Source organism: Phoxinus phoxinus (genome assembly GCF_949152265.1).
Source record: "Phoxinus phoxinus genome assembly, chromosome: 1".
NCBI classification, from domain to species: domain Eukaryota; kingdom Metazoa; phylum Chordata; class Actinopteri; order Cypriniformes; family Leuciscidae; genus Phoxinus; species Phoxinus phoxinus.
The window spans coordinates 4,979,090-5,006,573 of NC_136876.1; the positions used below are offsets into that span (position 1 = coordinate 4,979,090).

Here is a 27,484-nt window from a genome sequence, read left to right on the forward strand (position 1 = left end):
ATATCCTAGAGACAAAGATGAATTAATGATATTAAGAAGAGGATCTATGACATCTGGAAGCATCTCTTTCAGCAGCTTAGTCGGTATAGGGTCTACATACACGTTGTCGATTTAGATGATTTGACGAGTTTGCAAAATTCTTCCTCTCCTATAGCAATGAATGAATCAAATTTTCCCTCAGAGAGACTAGAATGCACTACCTGATGCGATACTGTATTAGACGGTTGCATAGTTATAATTTTGTCCCTGATATTATCGATCTTATAAGTGAAGAAGTTCATAAAATCATTACTGCTGTGTTTCTTGGAAACTTCTGGGCTTGAAGCTTTCTTTTTCGTTAGTTTAGCCACTGTTTCAAATAAATACCTAGGATTATGTTTATTTTCTTCTAATAGGGTTGAAAAATAAGCAGATCTAGCAGCTTTTTTGGAAAAAGGAAATGTGGCATCACAGAAAACACTCGTCTGATGTCATGTGACTTCCTGGAGCAGTTATTTGTGCCTATAGAAGGGTATACAGCGAACTTTCAGGCATTGTTGGACCTTTGAAGTTGGACAGATGACACACACACAAAGACATCAACAATCAGGTTTTGACTATATTTTTAATCATTTTTTTTTTTTATTAATTTAGCTATTATCAGTTTGTTTCAATTATCTTTTTAAAAACAACATTTTAACAACAGAAACACATAATACAGTATGTTTGAATAAGACACAACACACACTTGGTGAAGTACACATCGACAGGCTTCTAAACGTCAAGACAGCATCCAGTAGTGTTAGTGTGCTTAGGCTGCAGAAATAAAGAATATAAAAATAGTATTGTTGTACTGCTGATGAAATTGGGCATTATGAGGATTAATACATATTTATATAGCAAATTAATTATTTAGTAGCTTAATATTATCATTAAACCATATTCTAGACCAGTGGTTCCCAAACCTGGTCCTCTGGCCCCCCAAAACTGCATGTTTTAGAGTATGTGTCTCTCTACACAAACATACATAATTACATTTATATAGCGCCTTTCTGGACACTCAAAGCGCTTTACATAGAAGTGGGGAATCTCCTCAACCACCACCAATGTGCAGCATCCACTTGGATGATGCGACGGCAGCCATATTGCGCCAGAACGCCCACCACACACCAGCTTACTGGTGGAGAGGAGACAGTGATGAAGCCAATCAGTATATAGGAGGATGATTAGGAGGCCATGATGGACAGAGGCCACTAGGCAAATTTGGCCAGGATGCCGGGGTTACACCCCTACTCTTTTTCGATGGACATCCTGGGATTTTTAGTGACCACAGAGAGTCAGGACCTCGGTTTAACGTCTCATCCGAAGGACGGTGCTCTTTGTCAGTATAGTGTCCCCGTCACTACACTGGGGCGTTAGGACCCACACAGACCACAGGGTGAGCGCCCCCTGCTGGCCTCACTAACACCTCTTCCAGCAGCAACCTGGTTTTCTCAGGAGGTCTCCCATCCAAGTACTAACCAGGCTCAGCCCCGCTTAGCTTCAGTGGGAAACCAGTCTTGGGTTACAGGGTGATATGGCTGCTGGATACATGATTGAACTCATCAGCTCTTTACAAGAAGCTCCAAGACCTGAGATGGGTGTGTCCGGTAATAGAGACACCTAAATGTGTAGTTCTGGGGGCTCCAGGAACACTGTTCTAGCCTAAACTTTCATTTCGTCTCACATGTAGAAAACAAAATATTCGATAGAACAGCGGCTTTGTCATGGATTAATGATTTGGAGAGATCACTTGGAAATATTAAATATAATCCTCCTTGTTGCTCAAATTGGCCTCACATCAGAATTTGTCTTTCCCCTGCGCATGGCTGGTCCATCCCTTCTAATTTTACAGTGGAATTCACTGCAAAATACAATGACACGACTGTTGTATACACGTATTGAAACATTTATTTGGATTTATTGTATTGTGGTTACCAAACTTGATGGTAACGAAGATACCAAATTATGCCAAACACTGTGAATTGCATAAAAGACTTGTAAAAAGCAAACTCTCTGCTTCAACCGAACTTATGTTATGTTATGGATGGAGACTGTATGAAGTATCCGTTTGCACTGTGGTTTCCTGTGTCTCGTGTGATTTGCTTGAATAAAGAGGGCAAACTTCCGTTCTCTCTGCAAACTCAAATTCTGTTGAACTGATTGTCTGTCAACACCAGTGGTCTCCCATCCCCCAACACTCATTAGTAGAGACTCCGAGATCTGAAATGTGTGTGTCAGATGAGGGAGACATACACCATATACAATGTGCAAAAAAGTTTTGTTTGGTTCTGTTTTTTTTTTTTTCTGGTGTTTTACTCTGCAATATTTGGAGCAGGATGTCATGATCTCTCATCAAAGAATGTTTAAAGAAGTCCATCTTTGTGTGAATATTACCGGTATATTAATATACAGTATATTAATTAATATTTATTCCAGATATGTGGTGCAATACCTGACCTGTATATTATTTCCTTTTCTCTCCAGTGAAATAATGAGGTGATGTCCCTGGTGAAGACAAAGGGACCAGCACAGACGACTTCAACCAGACTCACCCCAATACAAAACATTTAGAAGAACCAACTGAATCTAAACGAAATAGGACTTCAGGTCCCATTACATCAAAAGATCAAACCCTTAAAACCAAGGTAAGCACAGACCTCAGTTCTATAACTCAATGCATAAAAAGATGGTTAAGCCTGCGATTTGCTGTTTGCATCCACAAGTCAACAGCTGACTCTGGGTCAAAAGTCTCTGTTGTCATCTTAGAAAAGGGAATGTGCATCTGAGATGAGAGGCGAGAGTCTGACAGGCAGGATCTGTACTTGTTTTTGATTATATTGAGACATGAAAATCCCCTCTTGCATTCAGGACTACTCAGTGGCAGTGTGAGTGACAACACAAGGACTTTCTGAATGTTGGTGTAGATATCTGGATTGCTTCATGAAGTAATTCGAGGAAGCAGCCAGACGTTTTCCTGCTTGCTTCAAACGCATTCATTCTCTTACAGTGGAGTCTCTGTCAACACACAAGCAGGCTTCATATTTCTGCATTATGTTAACAAAGTGTTGTGTTTCCAGAACTGCGAACGTCTTGCATTTCCTGAGGCCAAGTTGAAAGATCAAAAATGAAAAAGGTATCACATGCCAGTTATGTGCACTCCTGATAATAAAACATAATTATAAACAAATTGTAAACCATTAACATAAAATTCCATATTTCCATGCTTAACGTACCCAAATTAAATTAAACAATGAATACACGTCGCACCATGCCGTGAAGGCCGCACCACACAGCATAAACCATTGAAACAAAATATTTTTCTCCATGATATTCTACGTACAATACACATTCTATTAACAATCAACTAGATCTATTTTGTGCTTAACAAAACTAATTTAACAACATACCTGTAACAAAGGAGAAATCATCAGTGCATCAATGGGGCGACAGCAAAAGTAAAAAAAGTAAAAACAAATCAAAGAACTCTCCATAGTTAAAACAGCATTTAAATAAATACTTCGTTGCAAATCAGTATGACTTTCTTTCTTCTGTGGAACACAAAATACGATACAATGAAAGTCTATGGGGTCCAATGTTGTTTGGACATGTTTCCAACCTTTTTAAAAAAAAATATCTTCTTTATTTAAATTCCACAGAAGAAAGTAAGTCACACAGTATTTAAATGACAGGAGGGAGAGTAAATGATGAACATGTCCATCCCTTTATGGCCACAGTCCACACTCCTCATTGCTGTCTCCGGATCTCAAGCCAAGAGCACCTCTGAGATGTGGTGAAGCAACAGTATGTGCAGCAGATACATCTACAGCTGTTGATTGAGGGATTGATTAGACCAGTCAAGATAGACCAGAATCTAAGCAATGTTTCCAGAACCTTTTTGAATCTACGCCACAAAGAATTGATTAGGTTTACCTAATAAAGTAGCCACTGAGATAACAGCCACTTAGATCATGATAAGATCATTGTAAGTAGATATCATCAATATGTTGTTAATCTTTCTGAACAGCCAGTAGAAGAGAAGAACAACTCCAAACCTGTTGGCCATGTAGACATGATCAAGACTCAAGTACCATCTCACTCAACACACAGTGACACAGGTAAGAAAACACAATATTCACTGCAGCCAAACATTAATGAGAAGAAAGACACTGCAACTGTTGTTGTAAAATCATTTATTGAGAAAATGGTTTATAAAGAAAAACATACCATACTGAATGTTGTAAGCATTAATTAAGCATATGGCAGAGTAGAGAGAAATTGAAAATGTATTAGTAAGAGCTTTGCCAAAGAAAGAAGAAAAAGCAAGCATTAGCGGTTGATGGGGTGCATACGAGACGCAGGAGAAAGCAGAGGATCCGAGCCAGCAGACAAAGGACGAAAAAACGGAGAGCTTTATATATGAAGGTTTTAATGCGGTTTCCAGAACTAATGACAGTTCAAGACTTCCGATTGGACAGATTGTCTGTAAAGGACTGAATCTGTGCGGAGGGAGTGTTATGATGAACTAAATTGTAAGTATGGAAATTTAAATGCTTATTGTTTGGAACAGATTTGACTTACTTTACCTAACCTGAGAAAAATTGAAATATGTATTGTGAAAACAATAATAAATACGTACTTGTAAATAAGTCTAATTAAATAATTGATTCATTCAGAGTGAAGCGATTCATGTAAGTTCATATAGAAAAGACAGTATTTCACTAGATTCTGGCAGTTGGTGCCAGATCTGCTCTCTAAGACTCACTGTCTTCAATGCCTTTTGAACTTCCGCTTCTGCGAACACATGCTTCAAAACAGAAATGCACAGAGTCAGAGGGTAAGTTGTTGCATCATCTCGTTGTAAACTGACCATCTAACTGAATCTGAATCAAACCCATGTAAAATATAAAAAATAAAAAACATTTACCTTTTACATATAGTCATATTTATTTTCTTAAAACTAATTGAACAGTCAAAAAAAAAAAAAACTAAAAAAAAAACTAAATTAGAATAAATGAATAAATGCCACTAAAACTAAAACATTTTAGTCAAAAGGTTCTTGCCATGGTAGTTTTTCTATAATGTCGAAGATGTTAGGCTATAAGGGACTACAGATAAATATGATTAAGTATCTTCTGGTTCTTGTCAGATAAGGATTTGGTGTACTTTAACATTGTTCGAATAAACAAAAAAAATAATACAAATAAAGATAAACAAAACCAATAAATATAAAAAATTAAGTTTGACACTAGAAATGTTAAATATTACTGGTGCTCTTTATTTTTAAAAGTTATATGATATGATCATTGTCAGTTTCTGTACATATAAAACTATAACTTTTAATGATTAAATAACTTAATTGCAGCAATAATTAGATTATTATGGAATATTACGCTTCAGTTATTTACCTGAGTGTCATGTACTGCCATACTGTTTGTATTACTGAAGTCATATTGTGAGAAATATTGTCTTTCAGTGGAGCAGTTTAATAGGCTTTTATCATGTATCCTGACTCAAATAATGTGTTTCTAACAGCAAACACTCAGAATACAGTGAGATGATCTGCTGATGATCCTGAATGGCTTGTTGAATGAGTGTTGATAGTCTGAGGCTCATCAATATTAACAGATCTGCTGAAAACACTCTTTATTTCATGACAATAGTTCCTGTTTTCTCCTCATTTATTATGCTGAAGTATGTATTCGGTAAACTCCTGCACTCTGAGACTGAGTTTATTAAAGAGGACAGTGAGAACACGAGTGATCCAGAACCCTGCAGAATGAAACACTGAAGATCCTGAAGAACAAAGAGGTTGGTGTTTATTCTTCATTCATTCATGATGCTGAAGAACATTCATGTTAGAAACATTCAAGCACTTCATCACATTTAGATAAACAGTTCAACTATGAAATGAGTACAGGGTTTCAACAAATGTTCAGTGGAGGGAGATTTGAGAAACTTTCATATTGAGTGTAAACATCAGGTCAAATTAACTCCCTTATTTTATATCAGGTTCACCTTTTTTTTGCAACCATGTTACCAAAATGGTGGACATTTTTCAATATGGTTTACAATATGTGTTTTTTTTATTATTATTATGAGACACGGCCATAAATCAGAAAAAGAGAAAACACTGTTTTGATGATTGTTTATATATTTGTTATGGTTATTCATGTAAACTTTGTATGTAGACTATTGTTGTGGGGGCGGGGGATTTGTTACATTAGGCATGTTTGAGAAGTTTGGGAATGTTCGCTCATAATTTATACACAAATCTACTGCAGTTGAATTTTCCTATTGGAAGTTGTGGTGCCGTGTGACGTAAGCAGGCACCAGCTCACTCTCGTGGGGGAGAAAAGTCCTCGACTTCAAATGACCGCTCTGTTGCAAAGCTACTGGCGTCACTCCAGTCACTCTCCATCTTTGCGAGTCTGACAGCAGCTGTCAATTAATCCGTCACTGCGGGTCTCAATAGAAAAAAAGAAGAGGAGAAGAAAAGTGTCCAGTTTCAAAGATACATGGAAGTATATATTGCGTTTGCATGGAAGAGTAGAAGTGGAAGATTAACTAGATGTTCTGATGAAAAACAATGAAGAAAAAAAAGTAATATATGCATGTCTCTCTTAAAAGTGTTAAGGCCACCTTCTTCAACTCCTGAACTTTGCCTTGAAATAAAAAATGTTTTCCAGTGTGAATTTTCTGGTGCTCTTTCAGTTCATCTTCTGTAGTAAAGCACTTATTCACTGAAACACACAGCGCTGTGTCTTTTCTGGTGTAATATTACTAATTAATCTTCTCCTTAGTGTGAATCTTCAGGTGTTTCTTCAGGACTGAAGCCCAATGAATCGGTTTACCGCACTGATCACAGTTAAATGGTCTTTCTTCAGAATGAGAAGATGTGATTTCAGAGAGAAATGCTGAGCCACTTCTTCCCAGTGTGAACTCTCATGTGAATCTTCAGACTTGATTTACATGTGAAGCGTTTTTTACACTGAGGGCAGGAGACAGATTTATTAGCTTCTGTTTTTCCTTCCTTGTTCGCGTCCATCAGGTCTAAAAGAAACATTAAATCATGTGAGATTTCAAATGAGAGACAAACGTGAAATGAAAAGTGAAGCTCAAAGTCAAGATCACTGAGTATAATAGTCATTTTAATCCCATCAAATCTGGTCAACAACTGCGGTGCACGATTATGATCTATTTTAATGTCATGAAGATGATTTGTGTTGTAAATCACTAGTTTGGTCATGAAACCCTAGATGGCACAGGCTTGACATATGATCTGTGAGAAATCACAAAGTTTCCAACACGGCACAAGCTGATTGGCCTCTAAGCCATGCAAAAATGTGAGAATTTGTTGACAGACAGCCCTTTCACAGCAAACGTCAAACAAATATGTGTTGGACTGAAGGAAAAGTAAATTCACACCTATTCAACAGAGGGCGATACATGCACTGAACTTTCAGCCGTCGTAAAAATGTCTGCCTAAGTAATAAATGTAAATGTCTTGTAAATGTAAAAAAAAAAAACTTTCAATGGACCATTTTACACAAATTGCTAATCATGGATTACTTGTGTAGTTCAAAAAGTGTTAATGAAATGCTGTTTAATTTAAAGTAATTTTAATCTTTAATGCTGGTTTCACTAGTGCCACCAAATGCTCTTAAATGTGTATCTGCAGCAGCTCCAAAGTGTACATCTTATTGGTCTTATTGAAAGCTTCAACCAGTATTTCCTTCCAAAATGTGCTGTGATTGGTTAGCTGGCCCAGTGAGTTATGATTGGCAGCGCTTAGCGCGTGTTACTTAATGTCTGATTCAGTCTGATTCAGACTGGAATTGGTTTGAAATTGATGCCATCCATAATATTTACTAAGTACTAGAGCTCGTTATGCATTATGGTTAGGTCTGGGTCATTTCCCGAACACGCGCTAAGCACTGCCAATCATAACTCACTGGGCCAGCTAACCAATCACAGCACATTTTGGAAGAAAATACTGGTTGAAGCATTCAACCAGAGGAGCTATAATAATGTAAAATATGTGACAAATAATGTGTTTTTTGAACAATCAAGCATGAAAGCATATTCTAGTACACCCCAAAAACAACCAAGACTTCATTGAACAAGATGTGCATTTATGTAGCCATATTTTTTAATACATTTTAGACAGGGCTCCAGACTGCGACCAAATTTTAAGAATTTTAAATCCAGTCGCACATGTGCGACCAGTAATATATATATATATATATATTTTTTTTTTTTTTTTACGTTAAACGTGTGAGAAGAATAGGGAATGGCCACTGTAAGTGGCTAAAATGTGTGGAGGGGGGAGGGGCCTAGAGATAGTCGAGCGCGCGTAAACATCAGTGGGAAGGAGATATGTGCGTCTGAGCTATGAGCAAGCGAACTATAGATTTGTTCTTCCGACCTGCGGCTAGTGCGGCTAGTGTGCCAGTGCCAGAGTCTGTGTCACCGTCGGATGATGATGCAGATGAGTCAGAGGTTGGTGTGGCGAAAAAGGCCTGCACTTACAATTTTCGAGAAGACTGGCTAAGAGAATTCAACTGGCTGAGGTACTGTAAGCAGTCGAGCTCTATGAACTGTGAATACTGCAGCAGCTACCCCAGAACTGCGGGGGACACTAAATTTGCCGATAGTACAGGCACTTCGCAGTTTAAGCACAATACATTGATTAAACACAATCTCAGTATGCCATGACATGTTTATAAATCAAAAAGCAACGCCACTGCCGGTTGCTTTTAGAAGACAGATGACTGAAAATCAGAGCGCAGATGAGGCAGAGATAGGGCTGTAACGATACAGCAAACCCACGATTCGGTTCGTATCCCGATTTCTGACCCACGATTCGATACACCGCGATTCTTGCGAGGAGGGAGGATTTTAAAAGCCAAATAAATAAATAAATAAATAGCTAAAGCTATAACTCTGTTTTCTTGTAACAAAATACTTTTGAAAAACAAACAGAACTATACTCCATTGTGGAGATTCGAGCATGTTAAAAATTCTTCTGAGGTAACCGAGGCTTACTGTCTGTGCTGTAAACCACAAATAATATATTGCCTATTCCGCATGACCCGCATCTCAAGCGCAGGAATAACGCTTGCCACAAAGTGAACACGCCTAGAGAAATGCACACTTCCTACGAATTAGCCTAAGCCGCCATTTCTTTATGTTTTGAATTAACGTTAAATCAAGTAAACGTATTTCAAGCTTTCTAAGTTTCGATTCGTTTATGAGGTGAGTTCCAGTTCACGCGCGCGCCGGTGCCACACACACACACACACACACACACACACACACACACAAGCAAACACCGCGCACTTTGCTCACGACACTTGCTCTGGTGTTTGCTTGTGTGTGTGTGCTCGCGCGCGCATGTGTGCGTGTGGGGGAGAGGTGCGATTTTTGAATAATAATCAAATGATACCCAGCGATCTTCGAATATTATTTTTGCTTGAAATTCCCATACCTAATATGTAAAAGACCCCGTCACAGCCCTAGGATCTATTCTGGACGAGAAAGATAAGTCTGGGAAGGGGTGTGTCGATCGCGATCTGCCTTCTCATACCGCGACACAGGTTCGTGGATCTGAGTGTCGCGATTTCGGTTTAATATCGTAAATCGTTACAGCCCTAGGCAGAGATGATATTGAAATTTAACACGGCCTACTTCGTTGCTAAGGAGGAACTACCCTTCACCAAATACAAAAGCCAGCTCGACCTTCAAAGGAAGAATGGCTTAAAACTTAACGAAACATACAACAACGATACAGCATGCGCACAATTCGTTGGAGTAATTGCGGATACTCTGAAGGGGAAGACTTGCACGAAAATCAAGGATGCTCCGTATTTATCAATTATGATCGATGGGGACACCGACGTTTTAACAAAGGAATGCGAAATCATATACGCAAGAATTTCTAAACGAAGGGAAACCAATTAATATTTTGATTGGCCACATCGAAGTGAAACATGCACATGCTCAAGGTATGTTTTAATTCAATTATATTAACTTATTTAGCTGATGTCTTTACTTTGAATATTTATAAGTTTAAATAATCACTTAAGGTGCCATAATGATTCAGCTGTGCCTCAAGGTAATGTTATGTTTTAATTCAAATTATGTTTAGACCTATTACTAACTTCTTTAGCTGTCTTTACTGTGAATATTTATTAGTTTAAATAATCACTTAAGGTGCCATAATGATTCAGCTGTGAGGTGTGATGACAGAGGGAAAAAACTGTTCAGGCAACTGGTGTTTTCGTCCAGTGTAAGACATAATTGTACACCATAGTAATGTGCTTGCATTTTAAGGTGTATATGATGCCACCAAAGAGGCCTTTCAGCATCTAGGGACAGAAACAGGGTGGTTAGAGAAGACAGTTGCCATGGGAGCTGATGGTGCAGCTGTCAACCTCGGGCATAAAGGAGGGGTAATAGCCCTCCTCCAAGCTGAGGCAGGGGCTTTTATTGTCCCATTTCATTGCATGCCACATAGGTAGGTTAAATGTGAACCTTCAGAATAAAGATAGGGTAGTAACCTAAACAATGCATGTTTAATTTTAAGTTGAATTCATTGTAATTGTAGACTGGAGCTGGCAATGCTATCTGTACAAAGGAAAATTCCCATGGTGGATCATGTCTACAATCTCCTCAACATGGTTTGGAAGACATATCACTTTAGCAGCAAGTCTATGAGAGAACTACGAGCATTGGAGAGGAGTTGGGTGTTCGTGTAAATGTACCAGGTAGTGTCAGTGGGACACGCTAGCTACCACATGTGAACCTGCAAAACCTGCAAACCTTGCTAAAACCTGGAGGAAAGGATAAACATCTGCAGAACCCTGGCCAGTTCACAGCCGTGTATTACCACATGAAACATTTGACTGCATCATCCACCAATGCTGATATTGCTGGGAGATCATTGAAGGTCTGTATTTCATTTAAAAATTATTTCATATTTGGGAGGAATACAAAATAACTGATATTGGTGGTTAGTGGTTAGTAATTGGTTATGTCTTGCAGGTCAAGAAGATGATGGAAGATGGAAGCTTTGTGGGTTTCTGTCACTTCTTGGCTGACTTGTTTGAGGCCATAAGTAAATTCAGCTTTATTCTCCAAAGAAATGATGTTATTTTGCCTCAGGTAATGTTGACATGTTAGGAAGAATATAGTTTAAGCTTACAGTGTAGGCTACAAAGAATTTTAATCAAGGAATATGTAGCTTTTACTCTTGTTTTTCACAAGGAAAATGTTTTACAGGCTGTGAATGGGATTGAGAATCTCCTTGCAACTATTGAGGCCATGTCAGTGAGATGCAAGCCAGGTGGTAGGCTGGCAGAATTACTGGCAGACCTTCAGGCCCAGATAAGACAACAAGAGGGTGAGGGGGAGACTCACCTTTTGTACAAGTTTCAGGTGAGCAGGGTTTTTTTTAAAGTGAATTTTAGATTTGGAGTTTATTTTTTTTATTCTTGTCTAAATGTTGAATGTTTTGTGAACTCAAGGGATCACCATCAAATATGAAGTTGCTGGGCTTGGAAAGGAAGGACTCTCCATTGCAAGCACACCTAAGCTACAACAAGCAGTGAGAGCAACCAGCGACTGCACTTTGCTTCATTTGAAGCAAAGCTTCAGCAGTCAGCTTTGTAAGTGAAAGCACAGAATTACCGGTATATATTTTTAAAAATCTGTGAAAATAAGATAAGCTATCATTATGACTCTTTTTTTCTTCTCTCAACTCTGTCTTTCTATTCCTTGATAGATGAAGAGTCTACATCAGCATCAGCAAAGGCAGTGAAGTCATTCAAGATATTCAGTCATGATTCCTGGCCAGAGCAACGAGAGCTGACAGACTATGGTGCAGAGGAGCTGGACTTCCTGCTAGACCACTTTTCCTCTGTCTTAACAAGGTTAGTGACTCATTTTAAATTATCATAAATATATAAAAAGTATAACACAGAGCAACATTTCATACATCTACTTTGATCCTGAACCTAGATTGTTTGGTCAGTTTTTCCTTTCACTCATTATAGAAATGGGTGTGATTTCTGTCTGGCTAGAGAGGAATTTCAATCCATGAAGACATTCATCATTAGGAACTACATGGACAAGTCTTACCATGCCTTATGGGGGATGATGGTAACTAAGTTGCCATTCTGCTCTGATTACAAGGTACGCCATTATGATCATATCCTTGTTAATTTAGTTAGTAATTACTACTTTTTGATTAAATAAAACCTACACTAATGATCCATTCTTTGTAGAACATCCTGCATCTTGTGCACATCATGCTGGTCCTCCCGGTCTCCTCTGCTATATGTGAAAGGGGATTTTCTGCTCAGAAGAGGATTAAATCTGATGTCAGGGGGTCCCTGCATGTAGACACTGTGGAGGACTTGATTTGAATTAGCATGGAGGGACCTAGTTTACAAGAGTTTGATGCCAAGGAAGCTGTACAAACATGGTTCAGTCAGGGTAAAAGGTCTAGAAGGCCAAATTACAAGGGCTGGCCTTCTGAGCCTCCTAGTGGAACACAGAAGGATCTGCTCTAAGGGGGAGTGAGTAAAGGCTCAAGTTGTTTAGGCCTACTCTTTCTAGTGGAATGTTATTGGCCAGTGCCCCTAATGTTTACATACATTTAAGTATTGTTTGTAACTGTGAAATGACCGAAAGGTTACTAAAGCACTTTGACATATTTTCACATATTCTGAATGTGTGGTATATTTGTACTGACAGCGATGGTGCTATCAGTTTACCTTGTTGCATCTTCAAAAGTGCAGAATAAAATGTGACACTGAATTTGAAACAGCGGATTGTAATTTCTGCATCTATTATCAAAGTATTTATTAGTAATACAGTAGAAATTAGTATATTTGGTTATGTTGATTTACGGTGTGCGCCCCTAAATTTTCTGGTTGTGCTTGTGCCCCTAAAATTTTCAGTTGGGGGCCACTGTGCTCCTAGTGAAAAAAGTTAGTTTGGAGCCCTGTTAGATACAATGTATATTAGATTATAAACCATTTAATCACATTTGTCGGAAAACTATGGTAATACAAACAGTAATCGATCACAACTATTCCCTGAATAGAATGGAAGCTTATGTGAAAACTTTGTTTTTTTTAACAAACCACCATACCTCTGGCAGAATGAGCTCTTAGCCGATCTGGAAGAGTCCCATGCTATTATAACCGAATATTATAGCTTCCACTACCCAGTGAAAAACGTTTACCCTTATGAGAATCAGCCCAAGAAACTACTGATGGATTACTCTTCCTTTGTATTTTCATTCAAAAAAGTGACACAGTGAAGCCACTCATCCTCCGGTGATGAAAAAGGTGGCTGATGGTAAGCCAATGTATCCGCCTATTTACAGGCGAGAGCAGAATTAATTTCGCTTACTTTAGGCACAAACACTGGATTGGTGCTGAGAACTGCATACAGGAGTTATGAACCAACAAAGCATTAAGTTCACTTACCCGCTTCACAGTTGAAAGAGACAATAATAAAGCAGCCTTTAGCGAAAGGAGCTTTAAATCAATACTACCTATAGGCTCAAAAGGGGCTGAGGACCACAGACAGATCCAACAATCAAGTCAGTGGCTTAAAAACCTTGCTCAGATGCCGCGCACCTCTCATAAACCTACAGATGAGCGGGTGTTTCTTGCCCCACATAGCATTCAGAAATCACAGAAAATATGCCTTTAGAAAAGAAAAGGATCTGCCCTTATCCAAAAGCTCCTGCAGGAAGCATGACACATCCACAAAGGAACAGAGAAAAGGAACAATGCGTCTGTGCACATAGTTGCTCAAACATTCATTTCCCTTCATAAGCAGAGCGAGTTGAAGGACGATCAGAGGAAACGTGTACAACAGTGCATTTAGCCACCCGTGCTCCCGAGTGAAGGCAGAGAGAAGAATAGGGCAATGAGTGAAAGCTGTGATAGCTGACCTCCGGCAGCACAATCCAACTTGCTCTCTTACTCAACAAAGATGCGATTTCTTCCTCTAAAATCTGAGATGATTCCCCTTCTGCTCTTTACTTCAACACACCACTGGAAAGTGGAGGTTGTACAGCAAATTGCAGACTATAACCCGATTGTTACGGATAAAACCCAGGGGTGTACTGTGCATATGTGCCCACTTCCTGCAGCTCTCGCTCACTTGACGCGGCGGCGCCATCTGGCAGCTCTGATCTAGACAGTTTTGTTTTTGTGCTCTTGTGCTTTTGTGCAGGTATAGCACTGAGGGAATTGGTGTCAACTTCACAACTGAACAAACTTTTTCACTATTCTCCTTATAGTGTTTAGCCTTCTCAGTTGTTTAGAGGGGGAGAAAATAACTCTTTGAGAGAGGAAACAACAGATACTCCATTCAAGGAGTATAAAACCAATTCCATTTGAGGCCAGTCAACAAGAGTTTCACCGCTGCACTCAGGCACATTTCAATAGATTGAGCTCCACCTGAGCTGGGCTGAGCTGAAATAATTTTCTCATTATAATGTCTTGCACCCAGGGTCTAAAATTAACACTTGCCAAGTGCAACATGCAAGTAAAGTTGGAGTTGGCGAGTATATTAAACAGTGTTAGTTGCCAGTAACAATTTTTGAAGTGCAATGTTGTGACAACATGGACAATGCTCTGTACAGTTGATGTGTCCTGGCAGGTAAAACATTTAATTGTATCACAGGTGTGACAAAAAGTTAGTTTTAGGCCCTGCTTGCACCTACTTCCTAATAATAATGAAAAACTTTCCAAGCAGATATCAATGAAAACAATGTCCTGATGCTCATCGTGGATGTAAGGAAACTACTTTGTTGTTTTAGCAATGTAGAAGCCTGTTTTTTCCTTTTTTGTTTAAATGTTATACGTGTATGAATTTATATGCATGTTTACTTAAGTTTCTGTTTTCCTCTAATGATGTAATGAGGTGGTCTGAACCTATGATGCAAGTGTGTTTTAGACAGTAGTCAGGTGAGGGTGTGGCCAATTGGGGAAAGGGACAAAGTTTTGAGACCGTGGAGGTGATTAGATCGGTCTCTGATTTCCTTTATTTATTTTGAAAGCAATCGTGAATTTGGAAAACAAGTAAAGTTTATGGAACACACACATAAAGATGAACTACTTACCGCGATTTCAGACCGCTGTGATGTGGTTTCTCCACTGCATGGATCCTCATGTGTAGCTTCAGGTGACTTTTAAAAGAGAAATTCGTCCTGCACTGATCACACGTGTGCGGCTTCTCTCTGATGTGGGTCCTTTCATGTTTTTTCAGATCTGCTGACCGACTGAATCTCTTGTCACAGTGTGAACACTTGTAAGGTTTTTCTCCAGTGTGGATCTTCATGTGTAGCTCCAGGTATCGTTTAATAGCGAAACTGGTTCCACACTGATCACACGTGTGCGGCTTCTCTCCGCTGTGGATCCTCTCATGTGTTTTCAGAGATGATGGTTGACTAAATCTCTTGTCACAGTGTGAACACTTGTAAGGTTTTTCTCCAGTGTGAATTCTCTCATGTGTTTTCAGATTTGCTGGCTGACTGAATCTCTTGTCACAGTGTGAACACTTGTAAGGTTTTTCTCCAGTGTGGATCCTCGTGTGTAGCTTTAGTTGAGCTTTAATAGCAAAACTCTTTCCACACTGATCACATGTGTGCGGCTTCTCTCCGCTGTGAATCATCTCATGTTTTTTCAGAGATGATGGCTGACTGAATGTCTTGTCACAGTGTGAACACTTGTAAGGTTTTTCCCCAGTGTGAATTCTCTGGTGCAGTTTTAAAAAGGCCACTGAAATAAAACACTTCCCACACTCATAGCACACATGATCTCTTACACCAGTATGAATTTTCTCATGTCTATGTAAATATGGCAGCAGTGAAAAACTCTTCCCACATACAGAACATGAATGTGGCTTCTCCTTTGTATGAACTGTCAGGTGTGTCTTCAAGGCTAATGCCCAAAGAAACGTTTTCCCGCACAGATTACATGTGTAAGGCTTCTCTCCGGTGTGGATATTCCTGTGCCCTTTAAGTTGTGCCAATTGTGTGAAACTCTTCCCGCAGTGATCACATGTGAACGGTCTTTCTCCGGTGTGGATCCTCATGTGAACTTTAAGACTTTCTCTGTATGGGAAACTCTTCCCGCACTGAGTGCATGTGAATGGCTTCTCTCCAGTATGAACTCTCATGTGATTCTCTAGGTGTTGTTTGCTTGAGAATCTCTTTTCACAGCAATTACAAGTGAACAGCTTCTCTCCAGTGTGTCTCCTCATGTGAACAATAAAACCTTCTCTGTATGGAAACCTCTTCCCGCACTGATCACATGTGAACGGCTTCTCTCCAGTATGAACTCTCATGTGTTTCTTAAGGTGAGATGATCGCAAGAAACTCTTCCCACATTGATGACATACATGTGGCTTCTCTCCAGTATGAACACTCATGTGAAGCTCAAGACTTTGTTTGTATGGGAATCTCTTCCCGCACTGATCACATGAGAACGGCTTCTCTCCGGTGTGGATTCTCATGTGAATCTCAAGACTTTGTTTATATACGAAGCCCTTTCCACACTGAGTGCAGGTTGTAGATTTCTTGTCTCTTTTCTTTAAAGATGTCTTTTTAGTCTTTGAGCGACTCAAAGGTTTTTCTCCAGGTTTAACATGTTCCTCCTCCACTTCACTCAGTTCTTCACTCTCCTCCTTCACTTCTCTCAGTTCTTCACTCTCCTCCTTCACTTCCATCAGGTCTGAAATGAAAAAAACAAAAACAAAAAAGTAATTTTTAGTAAATCTTCCAGTTATTGAACATTATAGGCACATGTTCCATGTTTCTCTAGTGACAACTACACTTTTGTTTGAATAACGACACAATTACCTGATGTAATATAATATTAACATTAAAGAATAGAGAATACTGCCATAATTATTGCACCAACTTTTAGATTGCCATTTCATTTATTTGACTAAACGTCTTAAAGGTATAGCGGAGGATTTTCTTTTTTCGGGTGGGTAGCCTATACTATTGGTCCACCTAAGTGTCAATCATTCTGGTGATATGTTTACGTAAGGCCGTTCACACGCTGGCGTGCGCTAAAAGCACAGGTTGGGCTTCCCACTGATGCCGCAGTCGCGAAGATTCTACTAGACAGGTAAAGTTTGTCATGCTATTTGGAGAAATCCATTTAAAATCACTGCTAGTAGGCATTCCCTCTCGGGAGCAAATAGAGTGTTGCGCATGTGCATAAAAACAAAAAGATGGAGTGGGCGGGTCTTTTCTAAAATTAGAAAAGATCCTCCGCTATACCTTTAATATATTATATAAATAATACTTAGTGCTGCTGGTCTTACACTAGACTGCTGTCATATATTTAGATATTTAATTATTTTATTCCATTTTGCTACTTGTATATTTATTATAATCTGTTTACAGAATTTTTTTACAAACATTTCCACTGCATTGAAACTGTAAAAACTGTGGCCTATGCAAACGGAATTTCGTTCTGTATACACTTCTTTTATTCTGAATGACAATAAAGTATGTCAAGTCAATATTAAAGGTTGGTCACACTAGACTTTTTCTTCCATCGACTTCCATTTATACGCATGTGAATGTAGGACACCTGCTTTTGTATCGAGTGAAGACTTGCAGTCAAGTGGAGTAGATTGCATATTTACTTAACGCACAAGAGAAAACAAATGAACAATTAGTTCATGCGTTCATGACCTCAAGGCTAGATTATTGTAATGCTCTACTGGGTGGTTGCCCTGCATGCTTAATAAACAAACTACAGCTGGTTCAAAACGCAGCAGCTCGAGCTCTTACCAGAACCAGGAAGTATGACCATATTAGCCCCGTTCTGTCAACAATGCATTGGTTCCCTATTAAACATTGTATAAATTTTAAAATATTGCTGATTACTTATAAAGCACTAAATGGTTTCACTTCGCAGTACTTGAGCGAGCTCTTAACGCATTATAGTCCTTCACGTCTACTGCAATCTCAAAATTCCGGCCAGTTAATAATACCTAGAATATCAAAATCGACTGCTGGCGGCAGATCCTTTTCCTATTTAGCACCAAAACTCTGGAACAGTCTTCCTAACATTGTCCGGGAAGCAGACACACTCTGTCAGTTCAAAGCTAGATTAAAGACACATCTCTTTGGCCTAGCATTCACATAATGCATTATAGACTTCTATAACTCAATGTTAGGCTGCATAGATTAGGTCAGCCGGAACTGGGAACACTTCCCTTAAATCCTGATGTACTCGTTACATCATAAGAAGAGTGGCATCTACGCTAATTTTAGTCTTTGTTTATCCCGAGGTTTTCCCGCAGCCTGCCAGATCCAGGCCGTATCCAGATCTGACAAAGGACCTTCGCCTGGACCCGATGACAACGCAGTGCTGAAGAGCCAACTAGCCTCTCCCTATGGAGGATCCCTTTACCACTCTACAGATAAAGCGCTGTCGGGATCATTTCGGTTTCGCGTATCTATCCCGAAGTGATACAATTCTGTTTAAATATTAAGGCCAGACAAGTAGTTTGTTAAGGCTTGGTTTGTAGGAAATTACAAACCTGCGCACATATATTTAAATGCGCATAACTATAGAATTAATTCTTAATGCGCATGTGAAGGCCATCAGCGTTTCTCACAGGTTCGCGTTTAAAGTCTGTGTAGAGATAATGGTGTTGTCTTAGCGGTCTCTAATTTAATAACTAATGATCCTTGCGACGGAAGTGAATCAATCAAAACTAACTTTAGCTGGAAAATAACATTATTTAAAAACCGCTATAAAGCCAAAACAATCTGTTACCTTAAATTATACGTTTATCTCTGTAAAGCAGCTTTGAAACAATCTACATTGTTAAAAGCGCTATATAAATGAAGATGACTTGACTATATCAGATACACCGAAGTGATTGGTGCAGCTCGCGCTACAAGGGCAAGAGCATGAGCACCATTACTCGATGCCAGAGCAACTCACTGTGAAAATTCGGAATATCAGATATTTCATGCCGAAACTAACAAATCTGTGAATATTTTGAATAAAAAAAGAAATAAAAGCAGATCATCAGTCATTCAGCGCTATTGTGGCTGCGGTGTCACATCACCGCAGGAAAGAAATTCATGCAGGTTTGAAACAACTTAAGGGTGAGTATATGATGACAGAATTTTCATTTTAAAAGTGAACTAATCCTTTAAGTACAGTTATTTCGCTTTTAGGTGCAATACATTTTAATTTAATCATTAAAGTTTTTGCACAGTGCAGTGCTAAGTGGCTGGCAATAATACATATTCTTATTAGAAATAATGCTGCCTCATTTTTGAGCTGGTTATTATGGTGGTACTTGGAGAGCCACATATTTTCTGTGGTAATAATTTGAGGTGGTACTTGGGGTAAAAAGTTTGAGAACCACTGCACTAGAGGATGCAGCACGATTTCCCATTCGAAAGAGAACTTCTGTAATTTATGACAACCATTACTATTAACTACAAATCTAGTTTTGCTTAAGTTTCTCAAACCTCCCTTTACTCACCATTTGTTGAAAACAAACAAAAAACAGTTGTACCCATTTAATAGTGTAACTGTTTATCTAAATGTGATGAAGTGCTTGAATGTTTCTAACATGAATGTTGTTCAGCATCATGAATGAATGAAGAATAAACACCAACCTCTTTGTTCTTCAGGATCTTCAGTGTGTTTCATTCTGCAGGGTTCTGGATCACTCGTGTTCTCACTGTCCTCTTTAATAAACTCAGTCTCTGCAGATTTCAGCTCTTCCTGATGCTTTCATGCTCGTCTTCACTTGTAGCTGACGGGAATTTACAGCATTTATTGGAGAATTGCTGTTGGAGGAGCTGATCTGACAAAATAAAAATAAATAATATAAGTTCCTGAATTTGTTTGTATACTAAATATCACATCTAAGCATTTATGTCTGTCCGAAGTAAAGTAACCGATGCAAATTTATAACTTGTTTTATGGCTAATCAGAACACTCTCCAGCTTTTTCCATTACAATATAAATAGTAGGGGTGTAACGGTACGCAAAAATCACGGTTCGGTACGTACCTCGGTTTTAAAGTCACGGTTCGGTTTATTTTCGGTACAGTAAGGGAAAGAAATGCAAACATTAAACTGCAGGTTGTTTATTACTATAAACTTTTTTTTAACAGTTTGTTTACACTTTTTTAAACACTTTTTAATAAAATATAATAACATATATAAAATAAAAAAAGAATAAGAAACAAAATACTGCTGCAAAGTTCTCCACTAAATAAAATACTCTCAGTCTCAAACCAATATCACATAATAAAATATAATGAAAAATATAAATAAATAACTATGATTACAGTGCAGCATTACCAATCCTAGCTTGTAGGCCTGCTCATATTTAAAAATTAAGGCTGGGAATCGATAAAAAAATGAACTAATTAATTGCACAATTTGCTGTTATAAATTGCAATTCCTCAAATATATATAACTATACCAGCTCAGCAAATAGAAGTGTACTACTGAGAAATTTCACCTTATTTGAGCGGACTTTGCTTTTCCAGTGCGTGATCGGTACATGATTGGAGTGTTTGGGCCGTTAACGACAGAGCAGAACGCGCAGCGCAAACACGGACTCGAACATTGAGCAGAGAGCGCAGCGGGCCGACACACATACACACACACACACACACACACGGAACGGAGAGTGCGGCGGCGCACGCAGAGCGGAAAAGCTTTTTTTCGCCCTGCAGTCTATTTCATTGGTTTAGGTTACAGTGACGACGGGTAAAACGGTAAAACACTGGTAAAACTTTAGAATCAGCTGCAGGGCGGGATTTGCGCTGAACGCGGAGACTTCTGCCACTTAATATGTTCGTGTGGAAACACGAAAATGTACCTATGTTCCGCACACAAAATATTGCATTTGGTCATTCGGTACACACGTGCACCGAACCGAAAGCCCTGTACCGAAACGGTTCGGTACGAATACACGTACCGTTACACCCCTAATAAATAGATATATCTAGAAATAAAAAAAGAATAAACATCGTAAATGTAATTTCTTTCAAATATTAACGATGGTCAGAAAAAAAACAGTTGAAAGCATAAACACAGAAATAAACCAATGAAATGAGCTTTAAGTGACAATTTACAGGAGATCTGAAGACATCAGCATAATAAATGAGGTGAAAACAGGAACTATTGTCATTAAAATAAAGAGTGTTTTCAGCAGATCTGTTATTGATGAGCCTCAGACCATCAACACTCATTCAACAAGACATTCAGGATCATCAGTAGATCATCTCACAATAAAGTGTTATAAAAAGTATAATTTTTGCTGTTAGAAACACATTATTTGATACACATGATAAGATATCTGAACTGATCTAGCCTACAGAAAGATAACAGTGTTGCTTCTCGCAACATGACATGGATAAAACATAAAATAAATACAAAAACTAACACTAATGGCATTCATCTTAATTAACCACCTCAACCACTAAACTACAGCAGCATAATCTAAAATACAGTTTAATTTTCTAGTAACATTCATTGCACTAATGTTATTAGATTTAAAAACTGATTATAAACTCTTATTTAGCAGTATCTGTTCCAGTGTATTTTAACAATGTGAAGTACCAAATTTGATTAGGCTACATGTATGTATTTGGCAGACACTTTTTATAAGCGACTTACATTGCATTTCGAGGTTTATTCTGATCAGTTATTAGTTAAAGATTAAATAAAACGGCAGCAGCATCAATTCCCCTCTCAGAGGGGAGATCTCAAACTTTGACTTCTGACTTGACATTCAGGAACAGTTTTCACTCCAAACATCGAGACGATCACACAAACGAACACAAAATCTCTCAGGTCTGAATGAACTCAACATGTTCTCCTCATGCTCGCTGCTGCTGCACTACACGTTTATTTCAGAAGGAAGACGCCAGAAAAGACGCACAAGTATCGCTGTGATCAACGAAAACAATACAGAAATGAGTCTGTCGCTTAAATAAACTGTAGTGTGTGTGATGGTTGTGTAAATATGAGAAAGTGAACTGCTCTCCTCACCTCAGAAGACTCGACGCTGAAACTCATCTTCTTCTTCTTTATTGGCGGCTCGAATTAGCGCCATCTATTGTGGGGTTTGGATCATTTTACTCCTTTTTTCATGTGATGCATGAAGCACTATTTTAATTGCAAAAAGTACAGAGATGACATATTGTTTTGTATACAAATTGTATATCATAAACGTGTTCATCATGTCATCAGTACGTTTTCAACGTAAAACTTTTTACGTTCAATAATTTTTTTGCCTGAAACTGCAAACCTTTGAAAACGGGTTTCAAAGTGCAAGTTTTTTTAAGCAAATCAAAAAGTGAATCTCTGAAGACTGTGACATTAAAAGATTTTAAATCGGGTCAATAAATGCCTGTAAGCTATCCCCTTCATCATTGACGTGATTGTACGGTTTGAATCGAGAATCTAGAGTTGCTGCAACTGAACTGAGAAGATTGTGTTTGTTAAAAGAGGAGATCGAGGAGCTCTCGAGTGAACCAGAACCCAGGAGAATAAAACACGAGGAACAAGCAGGTTGGTGTCTATTTTAGATGAATCTTTAATGACTGGTACATTAAGCTAACAAAGCTTTATAAACATTTCATCAAAAGTAGGCTACCACACAAAACTGGTGTGGCAATTGTGTAGTATTATTGTGTTGTTTTTTGGGACGCTTTACCACAGGATTTTGTTGTACAGTTTGCTGTGATATTCTTGTGGTAGCATACAGTCATATTTCTGCAGCAATTGTCAATATACTTATGTGACATGTGCTTTTACTGTCATATTCCTGCAGTAATTGGAATTTCCTGTAATGAACTTGGTCCTTATTTAGTGTAATTGTTTTATACTATTCCTGTAACCTTTTATTTATTTTATGGTATGAGGTGGGAAAATATGATTTTTTTTTGGAGGTTAAATATGTGTCTAATGATGTGGGCTATTTAGAAAATTATGTTTAAAACAAAACAAAAATACAAGTTGAAATATTATACTGAATCCCTGTGTTTACAGAATGACTGTAAACATGTTCTCTCCTAGTATTTTCCCTCAGACTCTCGACGCTTCACTCTCCAGTCCAGCGGGTGGCGGTAAGTCATGCGTGTTTTCATCATTAGCCTACAGCTTGATGTTATGTCGTGCTACTGGCTTTATAACAATGTACTTTTAGTCTAGAAAGATTTCGAATCGGGTCAATAAATGCCTGTAAGCTGTAATATTCCCATCATCATTGACGTGACTAGAAGTTTTGAATCGAGCAGGAATATCTGGAGTTGCTGCAACTGAACTGAGGAGATTGTGTTTGTTAAGAGATGAGATCGAGGAGGACTCGAGTGAACCAGAACCCAATAAAACACGAGGAACAAGCAGGTTGGTGTCTATTTTATAGTAGTTTCTGGCCTTTGCAGATATTTAAAGATGGCCTTCTTTTTGATTACATTTTTAGCATTAAATAAGGTTAATAAATGTTGTAGTATTATCCATTAGTTTGATAATTTCAACATTTAAAAATACATTTTAAATTGAGTATTCATTTTTATTTTAGGCTATCTGTTAACCTTAGTTAATGTACTATGAACTGACATGAATGATCAAGTTACTTAATTGTCTTGTTTAAATATTGATTCATGCTGTAAAAAAATGCATAATGCATAGCCTATAGTTCATGAAAGCTAGCTAAAACATCCTTGCTAAGAAATGGGACTTGCAAAGTGTTACCTATGAAATGTTTCTAGGTGACAGCTAAAGAAACAAATATAAATGTATAAAAAAACTAAAATAAATATTTTAATGTTTAAATTATTTTCTGTAGAATTCATTCTGTAGAACTTCCCATTTTAATATATTAATATTTATATATTTATTTTATTTAGCACATTTCAGTTAAGCACTGTTTTACTTTGAGTAATCATTATCGGCACGTGCGGTCAAACCTAAATATCGGTATCGGTAAAAATCCACTATCGGTCGACCTCTAGTAAGCATACTTGCATTCGCATTTCTGATAGGGGTGGGCGATATGGCAAAAATATCATATCACGATTTTTTCAGGAGATTCACGATTTTATCACGATTCCTTTTCATGTTTTTTTTTTACAATTTTGCAAGTGACTGAGCCTTACAGACAAACTAATATCCCTATTTTAAAAACAAAGCCTGAGGTAACAAAATATAAAATAAAAAAGAATGGCAGAATAGGCCAAAGTGGCGTAGATAAAAAATCTTTGTCATTATTTTCTTTGTTATTAAAAATTAAGAACAAAGATACACATACACAACTTAATATACAAATTAAAGCTGCCGTCGGCAACTCTGGCAGATTGAGTGGACTTAGACAATATTTTGAATGTTTACAACTCTCATGCCCCTCCCCCACTACCAACGAGCACCCGCCCATCGTCAGTGCGTGTGTACCTGATTTTCTGTGAACGTGTCCGTCTTCAGCATCGATCAACACCATAGACTCGGAGGTAGGCTGCCCTGGCTAATCTATCCATAGATAGCAATAACCAAGGAATTGGAAGCTTGTTATTAGATTTTCTCTCTGCCATCACGCTTCGTACAATCTTCAGGCGAACTTCAGGCGTGTCGTGTGCATGTGATATTGTAACGTCCGCGTCTGCGCGAGGGAGGGGGATCTGTGATTTGTGCACGACCTGTGATTGACAGTCAGATCTCACTGTTTACACCCGATGATCCGGGAGCGGTGGATTTTTGCAAAACAAAATAACACGCTCCAGGTGGAGTTAGAAGCTCGTTTTTTTTTTCTAAAACCACCTTATTTATGTTGTTCTGTCGGATTATAGTGTCAATTTCACTGAATTTGATCAAAAAAATGTTGCCGACGGCAGCTTTAAATAAACAGTACTTTATTTTTTCAGCTACAGTTGGTGTATTTAACAGCGTTTAAAAAAAAGTAATTAAATGAACAAATATGAAAATAAAACAACATAGACTTCACTGTATAAATTGTACATTGATTCTTATTAAAGCTACTATTAAAGTTCTTAGTCAAGAGTGAGTGATTTGCTCTTTGTATTTTGTTGTTTTATTAACAGGGATAGAATCTCCCAATTTTTTTTAATTGTCATCATTTACTCTCTCAAGCCGTTTCAAACCCGAATAAGTCTCCCTCTTCCGTTGAAAATAAAAGTTATTTGGAAGAATGTGGGTAACCAAACAGTTGATGTACCCCAGAGACTTCCAGAATAGTTTTTTCCTACTATGGTAGTCACACTCCTCAAAATATCTTCTTTTGTGTTCAGCACAAGAAATAAATTAATACAGGTTTGGAACAACATTAGTGAGTGAGTAAATAATGACAGCATTTTTATTTTTGGGTAACTATCCCTTTAAGGACAAGCAGCAGCATGTTTACTATGTTTACTGTCACTTTAAGATCTGCACGCAACGAGTCTACACGCTAGGGCTGCACGATTTTGGCCAAAATGATAATCACGATTATTTTGATCAATATTGAGATCACAATTAATTATCACGATTATTTGTTGATTTGTCACATAGGCTAATTATAACAGCTTTTTACATCCATATTGTGCTACATTTCCTGCTAATGTACAAATAGGTGAATCAAAATAAAATGGGTCCTCTTATTCACCAAAATTCAGTGCATCTCCAGAATAAATAAAAATAAATAATTTATTAATATTTTAAATTGTATTTATATTTTATATACATTGTATTTATAATAATTATTAGGATAGACTAGAGATATTATCTTCTGTTATAATTATTATTACCTATTATTACATGGCTTGGTTAAATTCTAATGTAGAATGCAGTCTGTTATTTCTTGATAACACACCGTTGCCATTAAAAACAGAGCGTTGTCATGGACACGGAAGCAATACAATCGTTTTTAAATCAATACACTCCTTTTTAAATCAATATTTTGTGTCAAATTATTGATTTATTTGGAAGGTAGCCATGTAAGCGGGATCCCGATGTCAGTGAATAAAATTCTGTCATTGTTATTTGAAAAGTCTCTTGTTATTTGAAGTCTCTCGCGCACTATCGCTCGCAGACACCATAGACAGTATATAAACTGGACACTGCGCCCCCATAGGTTTCAACGGAGAAAAATGAAGTCAATTAGAAGCATCACTTCCTGATATCCAGGCGAACTGCGCAGGCTCAAACTGAGCTTGACGACGTAGATGTGACGTGAGCAACCTGTCAGTCTTCTAGTACAGGGGTTCCCAAACTTTTCCATTCCAGGACCCACCTAGACAAGAATAATCTATCTCAAGACCCACCCAAATAATCTTAAAGCATGAATGTTAGGCGTTAGTTCTCTTTAGAGCAGTTTTTTTCCTTGTCATAGTATGAATGACATAAATTTAATTGCAATACAAACGTTTGGTACATTATAATTTTTTTTGAGAATTAACAGCCTAATGGCTGTTGAAATAATGTGAAGAATACTAAGTAGTTTTTGTCTGCTGCCTCAACTGATTTACCCAGATATGGCAGAACAAATATAAAGAAATGGAAAAAGATTAAGTAAGCCTAATCTTAGCCAAAGGTTTGATATGACAAAAAATCAGAATATAAAAAAATAATAGACTAATAATTTTATTTGACAGTAGGCCCATGACCTAGAATTCATGTGATTTCATGCCCAATTCAGAGCAGTGATTGGAGTAAACGTGTTTCTTCTTGAACTGCTTAACGAACCGAGCCGCTCTGAGACGCTGAAAATTGTTATCACAACATGTCGCACGCGCATAGGGCTGGGTCTGGGTATTGTTCAAAATCTTTCGATCCGGTGCCAATTTCGATACCTCAGTTTCGATACCGTCCTAACGATACTTTTTTCGATACCAATTTTATGAAATCCATTTTAACAAGATTACATAAGACATTACCTCAGAAAAACGTTGGTTTTATTTTTTCAGTTTGACTCATGCTCCTTAGCCAGTGCACAAAGGAACAAAAAAAGCACAAAGGAACAACAATTTTTTTATAAAGAGCTCACAGCTAACCAAAGCTGTTTTTGTTTTAATAAAAAATACAGTAAAACTTAAGTAATATTGTGAAATAGTATTACAATTTAAAATATTATTTGAATATATTTCAAAATGTAATTTATTCCTGTGATGTCAAAGCTGAATTTTCAAAATCATTACTTCAGTGTCACATGACCCTTCAGAAATATGAAAAAAGTTTGCTGCATAATATTTTGGAAACTATGATACATTTTTTCATGATTCTTTGATTAATAAAAAAATCAAAAAGAACAGCATTTATTTAAAAACATATGTTTTTTTTATTTTTAAATACACATGTTTTAATGTCACCTTTGATAACTAATGCATCCTTACTGAAAAAAAATTCTGACTAACCAACACATTTTTGAACGGCAGTGTACAT

At 37.8% G+C, this 27,484-nt stretch overlaps 4 protein-coding genes across 10 annotated transcripts in view; 3 read left to right on the forward strand and 1 right to left on the reverse strand.

The window, feature by feature from the left end:
* Positions 1–27,484, reverse strand: part of LOC306999562 (uncharacterized protein) — an 825,164-nt gene that overhangs the window by 363,415 nt on the left and 434,265 nt on the right. The window contains exon 2 of the mRNA XM_079614369.1: positions 15,167–16,778. Within this exon, the coding sequence (XP_079470495.1) occupies positions 15,167–16,778 (1,612 nt within the window). The remainder of the gene's footprint in view (positions 1–15,166; positions 16,779–27,484) is intronic.
* The window catches only part of LOC306999681 (uncharacterized protein), a 110,703-nt gene that overhangs the window by 33,786 nt on the left and 49,433 nt on the right, over positions 1–27,484 (forward strand). The window contains exons 3-5 of one of the 6 annotated variants that reach the window (XR_013797897.1): positions 2,506–2,666; positions 2,890–3,154; positions 4,046–4,789. The exons of 1 other annotated variant lie outside the window; for it this stretch is intronic. Coding sequence is in view for 1 of the 5 variants with exons in the window: in XM_079614566.1 (XP_079470692.1) it covers positions 2,506–2,521 (16 nt within the window). In the remaining 4 variants the exon portion in view is untranslated. Of the gene's footprint in view, positions 1–508; positions 590–2,505; positions 3,519–4,045; positions 4,790–27,484 lie in introns of those variants that run through there. 4 more of the 6 variants (XR_013797898.1, XR_013797899.1, XR_013797896.1 and 1 more) reach the window with 4 other exon arrangements.
* Positions 5,193–27,484, forward strand: part of LOC306999529 (uncharacterized protein) — a 56,613-nt gene continuing 34,321 nt past the window's right edge. The window contains exons 1-3 of one of the 2 annotated variants that reach the window (XM_079614271.1): positions 22,528–22,624; positions 23,105–23,181; positions 23,353–23,461. In XM_079614271.1, the coding sequence (XP_079470397.1) occupies positions 23,404–23,461 (58 nt within the window). In that variant the 5' untranslated portion in view covers positions 22,528–22,624; positions 23,105–23,181; positions 23,353–23,403. Of the gene's footprint in view, positions 5,830–22,527; positions 22,625–23,104; positions 23,182–23,352; positions 23,462–27,484 lie in introns of those variants that run through there. The other variant, XM_079614272.1, reaches the window with a different exon arrangement.
* LOC306999468 (uncharacterized protein) lies at positions 9,362–12,842 on the forward strand. Its single transcript, XM_079614167.1, has 7 exons — positions 9,362–10,969; positions 11,065–11,184; positions 11,302–11,457; positions 11,547–11,687; positions 11,804–11,951; positions 12,075–12,213; positions 12,306–12,842. Exons 1-4 carry the CDS (start codon positions 10,913–10,915, stop codon positions 11,628–11,630), a joined length of 417 nt encoding a protein of 138 aa, XP_079470293.1. The 5' UTR covers positions 9,362–10,912; the 3' UTR covers positions 11,631–11,687; positions 11,804–11,951; positions 12,075–12,213; positions 12,306–12,842.

What these genes read in the sequence shown, in the direction of transcription:
- LOC306999468 (XM_079614167.1), top strand. Translation starts at nt 10,913, where the DNA reads ATGAAACATTTGACTGCATCATCCACCAATGCTGATATTGCTGGGAGA. An exon ending in ATGATGTTATTTTGCCTCAG is followed by an intron (nt 11,185 to 11,301) that starts GTAATGTTGACA and finishes AATGTTTTACAG; the next exon opens with GCTGTGAATGGGATTGAGAA. An exon ending in ACCTTTTGTACAAGTTTCAG is followed by an intron (nt 11,458 to 11,546) that starts GTGAGCAGGGTT and finishes TGTGAACTCAAG; the next exon opens with GGATCACCATCAAATATGAA.